Consider the following 22,884-nt stretch of genomic DNA (forward strand, 5'->3'; position numbering starts at 1 on the left):
TCCTAATTGTTTGCTGAATCTGCATGTTAGCCTTCGGTACACCCAGGTCCTTTTGTACATCTACACTTTCTAATCTCGTACCACTTAACAAATGCACCGCACATATGTTCCTCCTACCAAAGTAGATAACCTCAATTTTCCCTTTTAAACAAAGTTGGGATCCTTCCATTCCCATGTTTTGTTTGTTTAAAATATCTAGTTTATTGCTAATGTAGTGAATTTGTGAATATGAGTTGAACTTTCTGTATACAATTTATTGAAAAGTGATTGAGAGGAGCTACTATGGAAAATATGGAAGAAATCTTGATTTTAAACAGAATGGTCTTGATCTTCCAAGCAGCAACAATGATGGTGGATTGCCACTGTGCTCAAATTCACTTGACTCTATGCTCCTGCGCATTTCATCTGGGATCTTCCAACCCCGGCTTTCTCAAAAGCGCACAGGAATGCTCAAGTGCAGTCGAGTCAGTGGCATATGGTAAATTTAAAGGTCCAGTCTTAATGTCAGTGAGTGGGTAGTTAGGTTGGGGTGGTCGGCTTGGTGAAGGTGTGGTCAGGGTGTTGTTTCAATCGGGTGGACTGGTTGGTGGTTTAAGAGGATTAATTGGGTGGTCAGTGGGGTAGTCATGGGATCGGGGGCATAGTTGAGTTGGGGAGGTGATGAAGGGTCAATTGTATACTTAGCTAGGATTTAGACTAGTTTTTTACTATCTATAACATTTCCTAGGTAACTATTCACCTAAATACTACATAAATTGTCCAAAGTCTCCAACTAACTCTCATTGGAGACATTTACAGAGGGTCCCAGGGAGCAGAGAACAGTTGCCCATCCTAAGTTTAAATATCCCAGGCAATTACCACAGAAGTAGGCATGGCAGGGCTTTGATCTACAATCTTGCATCTGGTCTCCAATGATCCAGAGACGGGAAGATTTTGCCGATGAATAAGCATGCATGCTGCAGAGATGAATGGCAGTTAAATATAGTCGACTGTCAATTAAATATGGTTGACTGGGATTAGAAGTACATGATGCCCTGTCTGTTTTTGGGCAAATACTTTATCCAGCAGGTGTTTTCTGCTGATACCATTTTCAGACATTAAAAAGAGTGCATAATAATAATTGAGTACTGCCATTGTACAGTAATATCAGGGAAAAATGTATTTTTTTCAAAGAAAATGACTAAGTGAACTAATTTTCTGCTGTCTCTAAAATCCAAGAATAGGATACTGTAGTGTAGGTTTGATGTGGAGATGCCGGCGTTGGACTGGGGTGAGCACAGTAAGAAGTCTTACAACACCAGTTTAAGGTCCATCAGGTTTGTTTCAAACATGAGCTTTCGGAGCACTGCTCCTTCCTCAGGTGAATGGGGAAGGAGGAGTGCTCCGAAAGCGTGTGTTTGAAACAAACCTGTTGGACTTTAACCTGGTGTTGTAAACTTCTTACTGGAGTGTAGGGTGATCCTCTTTCCAATGAGAAGGAAATGGCAGAAAAGTATCACCCAAACATTGCAGTCCTCTCGTTATGTTTTCATATATGACTTTTAATGCATCGACCTGTAAGTTTTTATTCAATCTTGTTTTTCTTGAAATTGGATAAATAACATGTATATAGCAGTATTCTGTATATAGGAAATGTATTCCAAATGTAATTTCCTTTTCAGGGATGAAGAAATGGATGGTGAGTGGGAAGCTCCCCAGATTCCTAATCCAAAGTGTGAAACTGCTCCTGGGTGTGGAGTTTGGGAACCACCTATGATGAACAACCCTAACTACAAAGGAAAATGGAAACCATCTATGATTGATAATCCCAACTACCAGGTACTCAACAAAATCTTAAGATTGTTATTTGTAATTATGAAACCCGAGTATCAAAGCTCCTAATGTAGCTGGGCACCCATTTGTATGGACACAGTAGCATAGAAGAAGTGATGAAAACCAGAATTAAGTTTGTAATGAATTAGGATGTTGGATATATATACTTGGATGGTTGGCAGGATAGCTGCATCCTAATATGTGATCCTCTCATTCCTATGGAATGCTTTTTTTTTCTTTTTTTTTAAATTTAGATTAGCCAATTATTTTTTCCAATTAAGGGGCAATTTAGCGTGGCCAATCCACCTACTCTGCACATTTTTGGGTTGTGGGGGCGAAACCCACGCAGACACGGGGAGAACGTGCAAACTCCACACGGACAGTGACCCAGAGCCGGGATCGAACCTGCGCCGTGAGGCGGTTGTGCTAACCACTAGGCCACCGTGCTGCCCTTCCTATGGAATGCTTTAGCACCATCTGGAAATCATTCAGAGTACAAAATCTAAACGGGAATAGGATAAATATTCTTTTTCCTTCTCAAACATGTATTTTATTTACTTTACTTTAATTCAGAATGTATAGCTCCAATATAAAAGCAAGCTCTCACTTTGAGATGATGGATCCAATGGTTTCCAATGGTTTTAAGCTCACAGATATGCAGGTTTATATATTGTTTTCTACTTTCATAGTTTCCGAGGGAGCAGTGCTAGGTTAGACTTATTTTAATGTTGCCTAACTTTAATTCATGTTCTTGAAGAGCCATCTATTGATTCTATGGAAGTGAATTTTGTTTATGGTGTTGTTGTGACTCTTCTCCCAAACTTCACCCATTTCAGTATAATGCATCATAACCACGTATCCAAGGCTGTAGTTGTAGAGTACTTTTGTGTCAATGCAAAACAGATTATTTGTGTATTGGTACAAAGTAATTCAGCCTCTTGGGATCAGACCAGGTATTTGACTTCTAGTCCTCTCAAAAATCAGTGAAAGTACTCCTAGAAGGCTGTTTCACATAATTTGGCATTTTGTATCTACTGAGTATAAGGGGGGATGGGATTGAGTTTTAAAGCCCTTTAGCTCCCCCAGTCACTTGTTTTTAATCCTTTAAGAAATTGATTACGGAGATCCTCAACATTTACATTAACAATTTTTTTTTAATGCTGGCAAGATCCCTGCAAAGCATCAACATTACACTTGGAGAAACTGTAGTTTGAAAATTTCTCATCTCTTCAATATTTTGGTCCTAGAGATTTAGTAGGCCTCCATTTTACCCACACCTTCTCCCCACCATGGACAGCAAAGGGCTGGGTGAGAGGATGAAACGTTGAAATCTTGCCTTCTATCTGCCAACTTCTAGAACACTAATATTGAAGGTAGCAATTCAAGTCTTTGATGAGGCTCCTGCTGAAAGCAGCATGGGCTTACCGAAAGGCCTCCCCAGCACCACAATGTAATTCTAACATGAATACAGCATTAACTGCTGCCCGTCAGCGACATATGGTAGGAGGAGGCAACTAGCCACAGTAAGTTTTAAAAACTTTCTTCACTTGGACAAAGTGTTCCTTCCAAGGTTCTTGAGCAATCTGAGCCTCCCTGATCTAACTGTGATTTCCCTCAAATCCTTTCAATGATTGCTAGAGAGCGTTTCCACAGTTCTCCAGCTACGGACAAATTCCAATTTCCAACCCACAGCCAGACTTTATTTAACCAAAATGGCCAAACCAACACATCCCTGACCTGTCCCAATGCACCACTCACCATCAGACTCACGTGCTTCTTTACTCTACCACACACCAAGGATGGCTTGGTGATTAGATGGTACAGTGATTAGCACTGCTGCCTCACAGCCCCAGGGACCCGGGTTCAATTCCAGCCTGTGTCACTGTCTGTGTGGAGTTTGTATGTTCTCCACGTGTCTGCGTGGGTTTCTTCCAGTTACTCCGGTTTCCTCCAACAGTCCAAAGTTGTGCAGGTTAGGGGGATTGGCATGCTAAATTTACCCTAGTGTCCAAAAGATTAGGTGGGGTTACTGCGTTATGGGGATAGGGTAGGGATGAAGGGCTCTTTCAGAGGGTCGGTGAAGACTATCGCACTCCTCTCAATAATGAGGCCACTGTTTAATTGCTGGAAGGCAGTTTGTAAAAGGACATGTAGAATTCTTTGAATAAGATATAAGAACAGAAGTAGGTCATTCAGTCCATCGAGTCTGCTCTGCCATTCAATGACATCATAACTGATCAGATGTGATAATACTCAACTCCACTTTCCCGCCTTATCCCCATAACCTATGATTCCCTTACTAATTAACTATCTTTCAATAAATGTAGCTTAAAGGTGAGATCAATATATTAGTGTGGGAAGAAGCCAAAACCATTATTACATATAGCAGGAATATAAACAGTATGAAAGAAGAGGGCAGTGATTTCTCGGAAGAGTTTCCCAGTTGAAAAGCTGTTTGTTTTAAATAGTATCCTACTTTAGGTGTGGAATCCAACCTGGCACACATAAAGACTGGTCTCCTTCCTTCCATTCTTAGCATCTGCAGAAATAGTAAGTTTCACTATTCTGAAGAATAAGGTGAAGGGAGACAGACTGGTAACACCATGAGATAAATGTGAAAAAATAACAATTTGGATAGCTTTTATTTTGGTTTTTTTTAATGCAGGGTGTATGGAATCCAAGGAAAATCCTAAATCCTAATTATTTTGAGGATTTGCAACCTTACAAGATGACTCCAATCATTGCTCTTGGTCTGGAGCTGTGGTCCATGACTTCTGACATCTTGTTTGATAACTTTATCATCTGTGGTGAGAAGGAAGTGTCTGACCAGTGGGCAGCAGATGGTTGGAAGCTGAAGAAGATAGTGGCTATTGCAAATGAGGTGTGTAATATGTTAGAAATTGTGTTATTGTGAAGTGCATTTATTGTAAAATAATTAAGTTTTTAATTTCTCTCCCATTTGGTGTACAACTGCAGCTTTCCAAAACCTGTGTCACAGATTTCATTCTCCATTTCAGGAGAGAGGTTAATGACTATTATGATGAAGGGATGGGGAACTGGCCGAACCAGCGACACCCACATCCTGTAAATTAATTTTTTAAAAATTGTGCCTCCATGCTGCCAGAAATTATGCACTGCTGACTTTTGGATAGGTTGTTCTCGAGTACCAAACAGGGCAATCCTCCTCACAGATAATTTTTACAACCACAGTTCCATTTTGCTAAACATCAAATACATATTGGGTGCTTTCATGCACAGGATTTGTTCTTTAAAAGAACCCAATTTTGAGCATTTGCGCTAAATTTTAAATGCTGCATCTTTTCTAGCACAAATTGGTCCTTGGCAAAAGCTGACAAACCTTTAAAATGCACTCAAAAGTTTTGCAAAATGTGAAGTAACATTTGTACCCATTAGGCTTTATTGTGCACCTCCCTTTTAAATTTGAGCTACTAGTCAGATTTTTGATATTCCGTTAGTCTAGTTCTCTGCCGAGAGTCACGGAAAAGTACACAAATGATCTGACCCTGTAAAATTTCAGTCAGGCAGTAAGCACACTGTTGTGAACTAGATTTGCACTAGCAGTTAGGCAGTAACACTTAAAATTAGTTGATGCAGGAATTTTTAATTTTTTTGGTCCATTTCTGTGACTTATATGGGTGGTTTGATACTCTTTGTAAATATGCACCAGCTCATTTGGTGGTTAACAGAGAACACAAAAGAATCTTAACCAATACAAAATGTAAAGCTCCCAAAGAAATTGGAACCATCAATGAAGTAAATATTTTTTTGAAGTCTAACTGACATCAGTGGATTGTCACCTCACCTGAAAATATGGTAAACTTTTTAAAGAAGCCTGTGTGTGGGAAAAACATTTAAATTACAATGAAAGGTTTTCAACCTGAAAAGTTAACTCTGACCAACTAAGATTTTCCCAGCATTTTCTGTTTTTAATTCAGACTTCCAGCATCCAGAATATTTTGCTTTTATTTTTGAAAAGCCAGAGAAAAAGCTTTTTTTTCCTCACATTTAAAAAATAAAAACTTCATACTGTGAATTTTGGTTCATTTTAAACAAATTTTCGTTGTTAGTTGTGATCTGTATGCTTTAGTTTGCTTGATAACCACATTTCCACTACAAGTGCACATTTCCACTACAAGTAGATATTTCTGGTCAGGAATTCACAATCACATTAATCATCCATCTCATTTAAAAATACAGCTCAAATGATTCGTCTCAGTTTTCATATATTTAAACATATGGAATCAATATTTGACTAATATAGCATATTTTTCAAAATATAATTAACATTTAAATATTTTATTTTTGGAGTTTTATTGGTTACAGTATTCTTGTACAGGGTATTAATTTATGAGCTTGTTGATTGCTTTTCCGGGAACCCCCCCCCCCCTTTGCTTAATTGCATTTAATGGTTTTTTTCTGTTTTTGTTTTATATGCATCACATTTTTTAACTTTTGTGATTGCTGATGGTTCTGGGGAAATTCCTGTCTGAATTGACTGGTTTATTTATCTATTATTTACTTTTGTGTCCCATCGTATGAATTTGAAAACAAGAGCCTGGTGTTAAAGTTACGTTAATCAAGGGTAGTTTGATTACTCTAGTAACTATAATGGGCTGCACGGTGACCTCATGTTTAGCGCTGCTGCCTCAATGCTGAGGACCCGGGTTCGATCCTGGTCCCAGGTCATTGTCCGTGTGGAGTTTGCACATTCTCCCCGTGTGTGCATGGGACTCACCCCTATAACCCAAAGATGTGCAGGATAGTTGGATTGACCACGCTATATTCCCATTAACTGGAAACAAAATAACTGGGTACTCTAAATTTGTTGTTAAAAATCTATAAAACTAAGAAGATACGCTTGCATTTTAATTAAACAATGTTTATGATTTTTTTATTTTACTACTTTTCCTTTCTCCCGCTGTTTAATCTAACATTTTTAATTTTTTTCTGTTTCTTCTATCACCCACCATCCATTTCGGAGGTTAGTTTATTTTTAAAGAGCATTCCATTGATAAAATAAGTCAGTTTAAAAATGAGTTTTAGACCTAAGCTTAATTGACCTTATAGGATCACTGATGCAACTATGGTGGTGTAGTTTGCCCACGGTGATCCTGAAATTTCCAGAGCAAACTAGTGTGTTAAATAAAGATAATTGTTTGATCTGACTCAGGAGGTTCATATTTTTTCCTTTTCAGCCTGGTGTTTTGGGTCAGTTGACAACTGCAGCAGAAGAGCGTCCTTGGCTCTGGATTATTTACATCCTGACAGCTGTTTTACCTTTAGGGCTAATTGTGCTGTTCTGCTGGCCAAGCAAGGTAAGAAAAAGCTTGAAAGCTTTTGTAGTTGCTTTCAAGAAAAGGTCTGGAGGGGCGATTCTCTTGAGCCCTGCGCTGGGACGGAGAATCGGCGCAACCACGCCACGATGCCCCGACGGCGGCGCTCGATTCTCCGAGGTGCGGAGAATCGGCGACATCTGCGCTGGCGCGGGACGCTGGAATCAGCGGGGCCACCGATTCTCCAGGCCGAGCGGCCGCTCCGACAAAACAGAGTCCCGCCAGCGCCATTCATCCCTGGTCGCTGCCGGCGGAACAGTCGGGGGGGTGGCCTGTGGTGGGGGAGAAGGGCTCCTTCACCAGGGGGGGCCTCCGATGGGATGCGGCCCGCTATCGGGGCCCACCAATTGGCGGGCCGCCCTGCCCCCGGCCTACTTCCTGGCGCGGCTGGTCCCTGAACACCGACACCATGTTGGTCAAGGCCGGTGTGCAAAAGAAGTCCCCTGCGCATGTGCAGGTTGGCGCGGCGCCGAGGCTGGAGCGGCCAGAATCAGACATAACCGGGCCCGGTTCACGACGGCGTTCACAACAGCGCAAACTCTTGGGCCCAATACTGGAGACTCTCCCCCCCCCCCCCCCCCCCCCCCCCCCGATTTCAGACAGTGAGTAATTAAACTTCATAGAAGGACAGTCCCTTGTTTGATCACTGCATAATGCTGATTTAGCTAGTTTTGCTCCGGTGAGGAGCCCCCTGGTCTCAGCAACCCTTCGCCTTGGGTTTATAGGGGGCGATTCTCCGAGCCCCGCGCCGGCCCAGAGAATCGGAGCAACCGAGCCATGATGCCCCGACGCCGGAGCGCGATTTTCCGAGGTGCGGAGTATCTGCGCCGGCGCGTTTGGCGCGGCACCGGCCACTGGGATCGGTGGGGCTGCCGATTCTCTGTCCCGGATGGGCCGAGCGGCCGCTCCGACATGACAGAGTCCCGCCGGCACCGTTCACTCCTGGTCACTGATGGCGGAGTAAAACACTCCAGGACGTCGGCACTTAGACTCCTGTTGGGAGTATCCCGCCCCTTGGGCAACATTTCCACTGTCAATTTTGTTACTCAGAAAGCCCTGCTGGAAATTTGCATAAGTCTCTTGCAATGTTGGTCTCACAACTTACCACCACTTGCCTGTGCCCACTTGGGCAGATACTAAAATGTGCCTGCTAAGTGTGGAATTACAACTTTTCAAGTGGAAAGTAGGCTATGGGAGGAAGAATGCTGCCAGGTTTTGAGATTTTTATTTACTTTATTAGTCTACAGGGAATCTTTGATCAGTTTGGTCTATAAAGAGACATGAGGATTGACAACCTTCCAGGATTTTACAAGACTCAAAGAAGTAATAATTGTTTTTTTTTATTTTTCTTTGAATACTTAAATTTACTGTTTCTTTAAGTATTGGTGATGAGCAGAAAGGAGGTTTTCTAAGTTGGCTGGAGGCAAGAAATCTTGTGCTGAAGTCTTGAGGAATATATCCAACCACAGTTGCAAACCCTAAAGTGGGAGGGAAGACAGAGGGAGAGAGGAAGCAAAGGGAGGAGAGGGGGAATTTTAAAGATTACTTTGAACTGGACTTCTCAAAGAAATACATGACTTTTTGAGTTTGACCTTAATGGAAGAAATATTAAACTGTAGCATAAATTATACAACTCTTTTTAGAAACCTGACGAGGCAGCTGAGTATAAGAAGACTGACGCCATGCAGCCTGATGTCAGAGGAGAACAGGATCAGGAGGATGAAGAGCAGGAGGACGTGATGGATGAGAAGAAACAATGTAACCTTACAAAAGGTAGAAGAACAGCATATTGGATTTGTCTTCTGTTTTTATGCTGTATGAAGGAATAATTTCCCATCGAATTCCTTAATGTCAAGGGAACTCACTCTCATCTCACTTGGTGAAAATGCTCTGCCCAAGCGTGTGCTGCAGGCAGATTCAATTGAGATCTGAAAAAAAATGAACATTTGATAATAATCAGAAGCAAAAAATTGCAAGGCCGTAGGGAAAAAACAGGGGAGTGGAACTAGGCGAGTAGTTCTTTCAGTCAGCACAGAACAAGAAAGAAGCATTTGATTAGTTTCTAAGTTCAAAAACTAGCATGTTTCAGTTTTTGTTTGTGAAGAAGCAGTTATTTGATTTCTTTTTTGAATTTGTCAGCTTGACATCTTGATCTGCCTCCATTAACTGTCGAGGTATTGTAAAACAGTCCTGGACATCAGTTGTAGCAGAGCAAAACAAAAAGGCTCTGAATAAAAATGTTTAATATGCTCAGCAGAAATGCTTCTTCATGGTTGTTTTAGTGAGGATGTTAATGTAATTATTGTAAACTTTTTAAAGTGTCTTCTGATAGAGGAATTTCAGACAAACACATGAAGTGTTTATATACTAGTATCCCATTCATTCTGCAAGACTAATGGCTGAGTATTTTGGGGGGAGAAACACTTCGGCCATAGCACTTCGTCTTTTCTTTATAATTTTTTTGTGACTTTTTTTTATCATTTGTGGCTTTGTTAGAGGAGTAGCCCATGTGGATGGCACGGTAGCACAGTGGGTAGCACTGTTGCTTCAGAGCTCCAGGGTCCCAGGTTCAATTCCCGGCTTGGGTCGCTGTCTGTGCGGTGTCTGCATCTTCTCCCTGTGTCTGTGTTTGTTTCCTCCGGGTGCTCCGGTTTTCTCCCACAAGTTCCAAAAGACATGCTGTTAGGTAATTTGGACATTCTGAATTCCCCCTCCATGTACCCGAACAGGTGCCCGAAGGTGACGACGAGGAGCTTTTCACAGTAACTTCATTGCCGTGTTAATGTAAGACAACTTGTGACAATAAGGATTATTATTATTATGTCCCTCAGTCCCGTTCCATCACTTGGATCATAACTGATTATGGCACCTTAACTCCATTCTCCACCTTTGCTCCACATCTCATGATACCTATGCTTAGCATAATTTTGGTTGACTTGACACCAATTTACCACATCTTGAAGGTATAGAACAGTGCAGCACAGTACAGGCCCTTCAACCCTCGATGTTGTGCCGACCATTTATCCTAATCTAAGATCAATCTAACCAACACCCCTTCAATTTACTGCTGTCCATGTGCCTGTCCAAGAGTCGATTAAATGTCCCTAATGCGGCAGCACGGTGGCGCAGTGGGTTAGCCCTGTTGCCTCACGGCGCCGAGATCCCAGGTTCGATCCCGCCTCTGGGTCACTGTCCGTGTGGAGTTTGCACATTCCCCCCGTGTTTGCGTGGGTTTTGCCCCCACAACCCAAAAATGTGCAGGGTAGGTGGATTGGCCACTCTAAATTGCCCCTTAATTGGAAAAAATGAATTGGGTATTCTAAATTTCCCTAATGCCTCTGACTCCACCACCTCCACGGGCAGTGCATTCCACGCACCCACCACTCTTTGTGTAAAGAACCTACGGCCAACATCTCCCCAATACTTTCCTCCAATCACCTTAGAATTACATCCCCTCATGACAGCCATTTCTGCCCTGGGGAAAAGTCTCTGGCTATCCACTCTATCCATGCCTCTCATCACATTGTACACTTCTATCAAGTCACCTCTCTTCCTTCTTCGCTCCAGTGAGAAATGCCCTACCTCTCTCACACTTTCTTCATAAGCCATGCCCTCCAGTCCAGACAGCATCCTGGTAAATCTTCTCTGCACCCTCTCCAAAGCATCCACATCCTTCCTATTCTTATGGGTCAGGGTTTAGAGAACCCCAGAGTGTATCATGGAGTTCACCTGACCCACAACTTTTAATAGATTGTGGTATGGGAGCACACAGTCCTCTACAGGTGTGGTACAGCAGAAATGGAAAAGTATTTTTTAAAGCAAAACAATATTTATTCTATGAACTCAACTTAACCTTTTTAAAACATACAGTGTACATCTTAGTAACCATTAATTCAAATACAACCCCCAAAGAACACAACACTAAGTAATGCTTAATAACTTCCCAAACAACATCCTGAAGACAAAAGAAACACCTTTTAACAGAAGCACATTAGGTTTACATTCACTACTGAGAACATTTATAATTCTGAATTCACCAAATGACCAAGAGATAGTCTTTTGATGGCAGAGAGAACAGCAGTACATCTGCTTGGTCTGGCTTCAGCTCCAACACTGAAAACAAAACTAAAACACACCCTGCAGCAAACAGCCTGAAACAAAAGTAAAAAGCTGACAGACAGCCCAGCTCCACCCACGCTCTGACATCACTGCAGTAATAAACACTCATTTCTTAAAGGTACTCCCACTACAGATATTTATATACACACCCATTTATAAACACCCATTTCTTAAAGGTAGTCTCACATGATACCTCCCCCCAGAAAAGAAATAAACCATCAACTTCAAGATGGTTTCATTTTTCACCTTTTCACTATCCTTTAACCAATGCACAAGGTAAATATACTTTTTCGTTTCAAAAAAACAACACATGCAAACAGATATAATAATATAGTCAATTTTTTTTTCTTCTTCCACCAACTGGAATACTTCTAAATTGACAGTCTCTTTGAACAAGAAGGTCCTTGCACGATCCGTCCATTTCTCTACGCCTCGGCATTTCTCTTTAAAGTCAGATACTTTAGTTCAATCTGAGGGGCTGGTTACTACACAATCTGGAAAAACCCCAGGATATTCGTCCTTCACTTCAGTTGTTTGATTTTCCACTGGGTTATCAACCACAGTAGGCATCACTCACACCTGAGATCCAGCTATATCATTACCCAAGATAAACTGTATTCCTGGACAAGATACTCTCTCTATTACTCCTATACCACTTCACCATTCTTCACTGGACTTTCCAACCTTACCTTATATAATTGAACACTACTCCTCTCACCCTGAATTCCACATATTACCACCTTTTCTGGCAACATTCTTCCTAAACTACATACTCCTCATCTCTTACCATTAAAGATTGACTAGCTCCCGTATCGCTTAAAATTGTGACTTCTTTACCTGCTCCTCCTGATTCACATGAGTAAACTTTACCCACACAAGTGGGTAAAGAGATCTGGCACCTTCTTATCAATTACCCATTGATCAGGCTGTATAAACTTTTGCACCTCCTTCGCTTCATTTGAGCTTTCCTTTACCACTTTAACAAACCCCACTGTCTTATCCTGTTTTACCGCATCAGCCTTCCCAGTTCTTTTCTTCAACCACCAACACTGTGAATTTACCTAGTTTATTACAGTGAAAACATGTGAAACTTTTCATTTCTTTTCCACCCATCTGGATTTCTTTTTAATCTGATGTACACTCTGCTTATTATCTCCCATCAGATCACCTTTATCTTTACCACTTGAGTATTTCTCATGTCCCCAGTTTCTATCCCTTACAGGCTGAAACTGATGTCGGAAACCAAGTTTTGAGTTATGAACTAATTCATAATCATCTGCCATTTCTGCTGCTAATCTTGCAGTTTTAACCCTCTGTTCTTCCACATGAGTTCTCACTGCATCAGGAATTGAATTTTTAAACTCCAATAGTATAATTTCTCTGAGAGCTTCATATGTTTGGTCTATTTTCAAAGCCCTTATCTACCTATCAAAATTACTCTGTTTGAGCCTTTCAAACACCATGTATGTTTGACCAAATTCTTTCCTTAAATTTCTAAACCTTTGTCTGTCTTCAGGCACTAGGTCATATGCACCGAAGATGGATCCCACCGGTGTGAACAGATGAAAAGTTGCGGCCATGATTTCCACCACTTTGTATTTCAGACCCCCTTAAGATAAGAACCCACAATACATGAGCTTTTTTTGTATCATTGTACTGCCTTTTTAACATACCTATTCTCTGGCTTTTAAAATGTTTTGTGTAGAAGATCAGAAAGCAAGTGGAGATGATGAAAACATTGGAGAAGGAAGTCAAGAAGAAGAAGAGGACGAGGAAGATGAAGAGGTCAATAAATCTAAATCTGCTTCAGAGGATGAGGTTTGTGGGATTTTTTTTGTTCAAACGATTGCTGCCTTTTTAAGTATATAAAGCTTTGAAGAACAAATAACTTAATATTTTAGTCTTATCAGATGAGCTTTAAAATTATATATTATTTATATCTGCTTCTGAATATTCAGGATGACTATCTGGATTTTTACTGAGGTGATTAGCTTTAGTTGAGAAATTTGCTGTTTTGGCAGACCCATCTCAGTTTAAAGGACTTCGTTAGAACCAATTTTTTATTTCTTGGGTGGCAGAGACCGTATCAGCCCCACTGGCAGCAGAAGCAGATTATAGGAAGACTTGGCATACGATCAGTGCCAGGGCACATTGGCCAGACCATCCGCCTTGCTTTTCTGATATTTTGGACTAAATTCTCCGCCATCGGAATTCTCTGTTTTGCCGGAAGCCTGTGGGTTTCCCGACGGTGTGGGGCTGCCCCACAAGTTGGGGCAGCCGGTTAAATGGAGAATCCCAACAGCGTGCCGCAGCAGAAAACCGGTGTGGCAGGACGGAGAAACTTGCCAGTATCTCAGTCATTTTAGAAACAGGTAGTCCCGCTTTCACCCCTCATAACCACAGACCATGGAAACCATGTGAAAATGGTGAGGGAAATTCAAACAATCTCATTCAGCTCTCACGCGTTCTTGATAGTGAAAAAAGCTCCCATTCATGAAACCCATTCAATCCTTTAAACTTCTTCAAGTGTTAGTCTTACGAATATTTCTGTTCCGACCCCCATGTCAAAAACAGCTAATCCTTTAATAATCTCTTTAAATTGTCCATCAGACTCTCATGTAAAATTGTAGCTTTTGGAACCCAGCCAAGCATTCACAGTAAGTTGATAATGTCAACAAATAGTTCTATTGAACTGCATGACCAGATACTAACATTTTTTTAAAAACTACACTATGACCTGTCAAGCAAAGCAGCCCAGCAGAGGATGTTTTACAAATTCACTGTTCAATTTGTCAGTGAGAGTTAAAATAACTTAAACAGACCTTATCTGCCCTTCAAGAGCATTTACGTCTATTAGATAAGTTTGTGACTCCCACACTGCAAGTTAAGGCCCTTACCAGTGCAGTAGATAACGGGGAGCCAATGGATGTGGTATATCTGGATTTCCAGAAAGCCTTTGACAAGGTGCCACACAAAAGGTTGCTGCATAAGATAAAGATGCATGGCATTAAGGGTAAAGTAGTAGCATGGATAGAGGATTGGTTAATTAATAGAAAGCAAAGAGTGGGGATTAATGGGTGTTTCTCTGGTTGGCAATCAGTAGCTAGTGGTGTCCCTCGGGGATCCGTGTTGGGCCCACAATTGTTCACAATTTACATAGATGATTTGGAGTTGGGGACTAAGGGCAATGTGTCCAAGTTTGCAGATGACACGTAAGATGAGTGGTAAAGCGAAACGTGCAGAGGATACTGGAAGTCTGCAGAGGGATTTGGATAGGTTAAGTGAATGGGCTAGGGTCTGGTAGATGGAATACAATGTTGACAAATGTGAGGTTATCCATTTTGGTAGGAATAACAGAAAACGGGATTATTATTTAAACGATAAAATATTAAAGCATGCCGCTGTGCAGAGAGACCTGGGTGTGCTAGTGCATGAGTCACAGAAAGTTGGTTTACAGGTGCAACAGGTGATTAAGAAGGCAAATGGAATTGTGTCCTTCATTGCTAGAGGGATGGAGTTTAAGACTAGGGAGGTTATGTTGCAATTGTATAAGGTGTTAGTGAGGCCACACCTGGAGTATTGTGTTCAGTTTTGGTCTCCTTACTTGAGAAAGGACATACTGGCACTGGAGGGTGTGCAGAGGAGATTCACTAGGTTAATCCCAGAGCTGAAGGGGTTGGATTACGAGGAGAGGTTGAGTAGACTGGGACTGTACTCGTTGGAATTTAGAAGGATGAGGGGGAATCTTATTGAAACATTTAAAATTATGAAGGGAATAGATAGGATAGATGCGGGCAGGTTGTTTCCACTGGCGGGTGAAAGCAGAACTAGGGGGCATAGCCTCAAAATAAGGGGAAGTAGATTTAGGACTGAGTTTAGGAGGAACTTCTTCACTCAAAGGATTGTGAATCTATGGAATTCCTTGCCCAGTGAAGCAGTTGAGGCTCCTTCATTAAATGTTTTTAAGGTAAAGATAGATAGTTTTTTGAAGAATAAAGGGATTAAGGGTTATGGTGTTCGGGCCGGAAAGTGGAACCGAGTCCTCAAAAGATCAGCCATGATCTCATTGAATGGCGGAGCAGGCTCGAGGGGCCAGATGGCCTACTCCTGCTCCTTGTTCTTATGTAGACCAGCCAAAATGGGGTCTGTTTGAACTCAGCACTAAGTTCAAATGGCAAATCTGAGCTCAAGTTTCTCTCCTGTGTAAGTCACATCCCATTACCTTCCCCCTGCCAACAAAAATTTGATCTATCAGAAATGGGGACGGAATTTCTGCATCTAGGTCCTGCCTGGCAGGTTTTTTTTGAAGGTCTAAGACTGTGAAAACCTGGCCCATTGCCTCGTGAAATGTGAAACAATACCAACTTTCTGGGTCAATTATTTGGATGCAAACAAAAGAAAGAAATAACTAGTGTTGGTTGTAAAGCATGTTACAATCTTGGCTTGACTTGTGAGCCATGTCCCTCCTCCTAAATATTTTCGACGTGCATAACCTATTCATTTCAATGCATGGTACCTTTAAAAGGGGAAAGCTGGTAATTGGGTGCACTGTACTTTCCGGGGTGCTGCGCAGTGCATACATACAGTTTGGGAGGGGCAATGATAGTGAGTGATATTCAAGCACCTTGGCATGTTTATTACATTAATGGTGCTTTATTAAAGATAAGTTGCTGTTGTCACTGAGAATGGCGGTAGTGTGAGGATGTACCACAGTTGCCCATAGAGTCATAATTCAGTAGGTTATTCTACTGTAGGTTTGAGTTGCAATATAGAGTTATGGTGGAATGTTTTATGCTGCAAGGTGTTCTGACCAGTGACTGGCAGAAGGCCAGAAAGGAGAAACCCAGTTCATTTCTTTAATTTTCCTCATTCATTCTCTAACGAGTACATGATTTCCCAACACATTTAAAAGGAAGCCGATTTGCCTCTTTGGTTTTGTGTTAGAACCCATCTGAAGTACTGCATAGAAAGAGCAGTGGAAATCTAAAATATTCTTTCCCTAAAAGGCTGTGGACGCTGTGTCAAGGTAAGTAATTTTGAGGTACAGGTGAGCCTTGATCTAATGGAATGGCAAAACAGGGTCAAAAGGCTGAATGGCATACGGCTGTTCTTGAGTAATACAGCCTCTTCCATCCAAGCGAAGTAAGTATTGCAAAAATAGTCTTCGTTCCATAATTGGCATGCATTATAGGAGTGAGCTGAATGTAAAGACACTCCGGTGCATTTATTTCAAGTTGAGGTCCAGGTATTGATGTCTTCATGACTTGTGGTCCTGGGATTTTGGTGTGTGAATGATGTTCTAGCAGTGACCAATAGAGGAATCCGTCAAAAGACATTTGATCTCTATATAATCACCATTTCTGTTCATTTCAATTCCTTTTGATATATTAAATTTGAAACCAAATGTGCCTTGTTGCATTGAGTTTTGAAGACGTGTTATGACTTCTGGAGACATTGGCCAGGATTCTCCATTCCAGAGTCAAAGTGCTCGTCCCAGCCGATAATCTGGGACTGCGACGAGGTGGTATTCCCATAGCTTGATTATACAAAGTTATGCATTGCAGCGAACATGCCAGTTATCCTGTTGGGCTGTCATTCTGAATGGGTGCCCCGATTCCAATGTGCAGACAAGCCCCCACTCCTGGCATGTCACAATGCAAATGTCGGCCCCCTCCCCACTGACAAGGGGAGCACCCCAACCCCCCGAACCCCCCCCAAACTATGGGAATAACGGATCATCCCCCCACCACCACGCACGCCATTTCTGGACTGGACTGGACTGCCATTTCCAGATTTGGGCAACCTGAAGATCACTCTTGTCATGGTGATCTCACGCGGCCCTCTGTTCAAAATCATCATCCTTATCAGACCTGCTTAAACTCTGAAGTAACCTTCTCACTCCCGAATAGTTCTGCCTGACAACTGATGAGCAGACCAGATGGGTGAAGATTCAAGCCAGGAAGAATTTTGCTTTCCTCAGATTTGCTCCCTCAGCCTTATACTTTTAAAACTGCTGCTTTTTGAAGTGTCAGGTCCTTCCCAGAGAGCCAACAACACTTGAAAAGCCCTGAAATCCCATGAGATCGTTGAAAATGCGAAGCATTCATTCAATTTCGCAGTGCAGTACCTTTAACATGCCTTTGATTGACAGCTTAATGGTTTAAACACAACTGCCGGCAGGTTATCTTTCCCTTCATACTCCAAATGCATCTGAAGTACCCTCCATTGCAGGCATTTTCAAAGTCGGGGTCACGACCCGCAGGGGGGTCGCGGAGCTGTCCGTCGCAGCGCTCCCGATTACGCAAATCGGGATTGAAAAACACTGTTTAGAAAGATTTGTGTTATGATTGACAACATCAAAGACGGCACAGTGGTTAGCCCTGCTGCCTCACGGCGCCGAGATCCCCGGTTCAACCCCAGCTCTGGGTCACTGTCCGTGTGAAGTTTGCACATTCTCCCTGTGTTCGCTTGGGTTTTGCCCCCACAACCCAAAGATGTGAAGGCTAGGTGGATTTACCACGTTAAATTGCCCCTTAATTGGAATAAATGAATTGGGTACTCTAAAAATTTTTTTAAATGATTGACAACATCTGGCCACTTCAATAATACTAAATGCTTTCCGCCCCTCTTAAAGAGCACCCAGGCCCAGCGCCCTGTCCCATCTCCAAAACCCCACCTAACCTCTGTATCCCTGGACACTAAGTCCACTAATTTAGCATGGCCAATCCACCTAAACTGCACTCCTTCGAGGGAGTGAAAGCATTTTGCTGCTTTGAAGTGACCAGCAGATGTGAAATTCTTCCTGGCTTGAATCTTCAGTGAACTGTATGGTCTGCCCCTCAGCTGTCAGGCAGAGCAGTTCAGACTGAGAAGGCCACTTCAGTGTTTAAACAAGTTACAGGGATGATGATTTTGAACAGAGGGCTGCCTGAGATCACCGTCTTCAAGTTGCCCAGGGCAGGAAGAGGCCATCCAGACATGGGATCCCCATCCCAGGGGAAGGTGCCAGGGTCAACCACCTACCCACGATCAGAGCCTACCCAGGACCCTTGGGGGCCCTCCTTCTCCAGGCAGTGGCAGAGGGGCACATGAGCAATGGCCAAACTCCCTGAACCCCCCTCGGGGTCCAGCACGTCTGGATTGCTCTTAGCAATTCTTGCACCAAAGCCTGCCCAGCGGAGTTCCCACTGTGTCGGAGGCCAGGTGCGGAGACTGGACGAGTCTGCCATCTGGCACCTATCCTATTTTGGGGCCAGTGCGGATTATCTGCCCAATCGGTTTGTCAATGGGAATTCCCGTTGACTGCACCCCTCATCGCCGAGAAACCCGTGCGCTGGCATGGGACCAGAGTATCCTGCCGGCGTGAACAGCTGGTAAGTCCCGCCCTGTAACAGCACATCTGAGCTCTCTTCAAAAATAATGTGGGACAATTTGAAATACATCACTATGGCTGCACTTGGGAGTCGGCTAGGTGGGTATAGCATGTCGTTTGATGGACGACTAGTGAAGGAAGAAAAATATGTAATTATTTCCTGTACACGGTAAAAATTGAACAGTACGAACTCTGTTATCTGTACTAATTTATGTTGAACCAAGAGGAGTTGTACAATATAGATGATAATATCGCTACCAAACAAAATTGCTCCTTTTATAATCTGTTTCGCATTTACTTTTTAGATGAAAGAAGCTGATGAAGGTGCTGGTTCAGGTGACTGTCCCACAAAACTGATTCGTAAGAAAAAAGTGAGAAAGGAGTAAATACCTTATTAGCTATTGAATGGAGGCATTTTCATTTTCTAGATGGGCTTACCACCCTCTGTACTTCCTGACAGCATGCAGATAACTCAGCTCATGGCTGAGGTGATAAATCAACCTCTATTCCAAGTACCTATCTAACCTTAGCCTCCATACTTCTCTTCCCTGCTTCATTTACAATCCTCTTTAGTCTTCCTGGCAAGAAAAAAAATCGCTTTGAGGATTTTGTTGGTTTCTAACTTTAAGAAGTATCAGAATGCGTCCTAATACCAAATGACAAAGTTGTGAAGGCATATTCTACTATTGCAAGGAAAGTTGTAGCAAGTATTTGGTAACTTTTGTGAAAGAAGTGTTAACCAGGGTAAAAGTACAAATATTATAAAATGAAAGCTAATTACAGTTATATGGTGACATTTGTATTGAAAGGGGGGAAGCATTGGCATGTTTTATGACTGTGATATTCGATATTCAGTTCAAGTTTTCAGCTCAATGTGAGGGGGAAGGGGTAAATTAGTATGATGAAACACAATACTGAAGATAATTTCAATGTGTGTGTATATATATATGTATATAAATTAATTGAAATGATGTCGCTTTTAGCACAGCTCCCAGTTTGTTTGCATTGGTGCCAATGCTTTCTTCCCTAAATAGATCTCTTATCGGATTGTATTGTTGTAGCAAAACAAAAAAGATGCACTGAATTTCTTTGTACATTATATATTCTTCAGGTACACACAAGGGTCATGTGCTTTTTTTGCCCTCTCCAATGTAGTACAAATAGCTGTATTGCATTTTATGTTTACCACCAACTTAAAGCATCTCCTATGATCTGCACTCCATATTATCAATTTAACTGAGAAATTTTCTCTTCCCTGATGGGATGGTGTGTGTGTTTGTGTGTGCCCGCGCGCGTGTATGTTTGATGAATAATTTGTAACACAGTGCAATTACATTCCTAAATCATCTTCTGTCTCAGTTTCAATATTATGAATGCAGAAGTGAATGATTTTACAAACCAATTGGCTGCAATTCAGGAGATGAATGGTGTGGAGTGTACTGAATTTTCTGGAGTTTTATAGTTTTAATGTTACTCTGGGTTAGCATAATCCCTGTTTACACTGATGTTTGCAAAATGTACAATTGCTCTTTGAAATAAATATTTAATATAATGGAAGTGTCTGTGTTGACTAAGTATTAAACCCTCACCTATATGGAATGGCTAACTTGTATTTTGTGAATCTGACATTGTGTAATAAGAGCGGAGGCAGAAATTCAGTCACATAGAATCCAATTTAAGTATTATCTGTTTTTCTTGCATTTCTAATCCTCCCTTGTTTGTTTTTTTTCTTGCTGCATCCATTCCTATTGCCCTGCTACAATTCTCCTTCACATACGCGACTAGTTAATGTCTATCTAAAAGTTGCATTTGATTTCTTTAAGACGTATTTCTTCTAGTAAATGTGGTGAGAGAATTTTATAAGTAGTGAAATAAGCCTGGATATAAAGTTGCACAGCAGTGAAGCAGAGGTGAATGTCTTTCATTGCAAGGTGGTTCCCCTAAACCTCTCCTCACATTATCTGTAATGATTCTATACAAATGTAATGTCAATGTCACCAAGGACCCCAGCTGACATCAGAAGAAGAAAGTATGTAATTTTATTTTAGCAGTTTAACTAATGGGGGATTTTCTGCTCCTATTTTCGGGGGAATGGGAAATCCCACGGGAAATACGCTGGCGGGATTTCCCGTTCCGATTGTCCCTGCTATCTTCCAATGATGATGAATGCATTTAAATGTAATTGTCAGACCTTTATGCCTGATGGTATCATCACAGTCTTAACCCCCTCCATAGACACCCCATCCTCCCATAAATCACCGAGGCGGATTGGCCATGCTAATTGCCCCTTGGTGTGCAAAAAGTTAGGCCAAGTTACTGGGTTGCGGGGATAGGGTGGAGGCATGGGCTTAAGCAGGGTGCTCTTTCAGTGAATCGGTGCAGACCCGATGGGCCTAATGGCCTCCTTCTGCACTGTAAATTTGATGATTTCAAGACCCCACTCCCCGCCAGCCCGCTGACAGCACCGCCTCAACGTCGAGGCGCTATCGGGAAGGTCTTCCTCGCAAAGATCCACACTTGCATATACCTGAAACCTTTACCCCACACAAACCCAAACTTCTCACTCAGCTCCTCCAAGCTTGCAAACCGCCCTCCTTCACCTCCTTAATCTCCTTTTCTTCCCACCTCCAGAACCTTGCATCCATCCTCCCCAGCTCAAATCCATGATTTCCCCCCCGCCCCTCCGACCCTGCTCCCAACCTAACCTGCTACCACCACTGGACTCATTGAATACTTCCCTGGGTCATCAGGAGTGGCGCCATTGCCAGCAGCCACAGCCCTGGCCCCTACATAAGTCCTCCATCATCCTCACCCACAAAGCCCCCACCTCCCTAATCCATCCCTGAACCTGCGCATTTGCCGCCCAATAGTATTACATCAAATTCAGGAGGCCTACCACCTCTCACCTGCCGTCTCCTTTGCAGTATCACCTTCCTTACCCTCGCCACCTTCCCCGCCCAGGACTGAACCAAAAACAAGGATCGCAGTAAAATATTCCATCTTTACTGCCTGTGCCCGGCCCGCCAACGACAGAGGAAGATTGTTCCACCTCAACAAGTCTCATTTCATCCTCCCTGCCAAGCCAGTGAAATTGAACTTCCAGAGACCTGGCCATCTGCACCTCCATTTACCTAAATTGAGATACCGCTAATAAAATGGTAGCCCCCCGGCCCGGAGAGGAGACCATAAAGTACATAAAGACCATATATGTTTAAATATATGAAAACTGCCAAGAATCGTTTGAGCTGTATTTTTAAATGAGATGGTAGATTAATGTGATTGTGTATTCCTGGCCAGAAATATCTACTTGTAGTGGAAATGTGCACTGGAATGTCCACTGGTTATCAGGCAAACTAAAACATACAGATCACAACTAATGACGAAAATGTGTTTAAAAAGAAACAAAATACACTGTATGAAGTTCTTTTTTTTAAATGGGAGGAAGAAAAGCTTTTTCTCTGGCTTTTCAAAAATAAAAGCAAAATACTCTGGATGCTGGGAATCAGTATTAAAAACAGAAAATGCTGGAAATACTACAGAAAATGCCACCTAACTGATAGTGCAAATCTAGCTCACAACAGTGTGCTTACTGCCTGACTGAAATTTTACAGGGTTAAATCATTTGTGTTAAATGCATTAAATCATTAATGCGCTTACTCATGACTATCGGCAGAGAACTAGTCTAACGGAATATCAAAAATATGATTAGTAGCTCAAATTTAAAAGGGAGGTGCACAATAAAGCATAATGGGTACAAATGTTATTTCACATTTTGCAAAACTCCTGAGTGAATTTTAAAGGTTAGTCGGCTTTTGCCAAGGGCCAACTTGGGCTAGAAAAGATGCAGCAGTTAAAATTTAGCGCAAATGCTCAAAGTTGGGTTCTTTTGAAGAAGAAATCCTGTGCATGAAAGCACCCAATATGTATTTGATGTTTAGCAAAATGGAACTGGGATTGTAAAAATTATCTGTGAGGAGGATTGCTCTGTTTGGTACTTGAGAACAACCTATCCAAAAGTCAGCAGTGCATAATTTCTAGCAGCACGAAGAGACAATTTTTAAAAATCCATTTAAAGGATGTGGGCATTGCTGGTTAGGCCAGCGTTTATTCCCCATCCCTAGTTGCCCTTCAGAAGGTGGTGCTGAGTTGTCTTCTTGAACCGCTGCAGTCCTTCAGGTGTGGTTGCACCCACTATAGTGCACCCACTATGCTGTTAGGGAGGGAGTT

General features: G+C 42.2%; 1 protein-coding gene across 4 annotated transcripts in view; it reads left to right on the forward strand.

The window, feature by feature from the left end:
• LOC119963400 (calnexin-like) overlaps nucleotides 1-20,211 on the forward strand; it is an 86,062-nt gene extending 65,851 nt beyond the window's left edge. For all 4 annotated transcript variants that reach the window (XM_038792465.1, XM_038792467.1, XM_038792468.1 and 1 more), the window contains 6 exons: nucleotides 1,662-1,818; nucleotides 4,478-4,693; nucleotides 7,029-7,148; nucleotides 8,810-8,939; nucleotides 12,991-13,103; nucleotides 18,963-20,211. In XM_038792465.1, coding sequence (XP_038648393.1) covers nucleotides 1,662-1,818; nucleotides 4,478-4,693; nucleotides 7,029-7,148; nucleotides 8,810-8,939; nucleotides 12,991-13,103; nucleotides 18,963-19,043 — 817 coding nt within the window. In that variant the 3' untranslated portion in view covers nucleotides 19,044-20,211. The remainder of the gene's footprint in view (nucleotides 1-1,661; nucleotides 1,819-4,477; nucleotides 4,694-7,028; nucleotides 7,149-8,809; nucleotides 8,940-12,990; nucleotides 13,104-18,962) is intronic.
• The last annotated feature ends 2,673 nt before the right edge of the window (nucleotides 20,212-22,884 follow it).

This window comes from Scyliorhinus canicula, chromosome 3 (genome assembly GCF_902713615.1).
Source record: "Scyliorhinus canicula chromosome 3, sScyCan1.1, whole genome shotgun sequence".
Classification (NCBI taxonomy): Eukaryota; Metazoa; Chordata; class Chondrichthyes; order Carcharhiniformes; family Scyliorhinidae; genus Scyliorhinus; species Scyliorhinus canicula.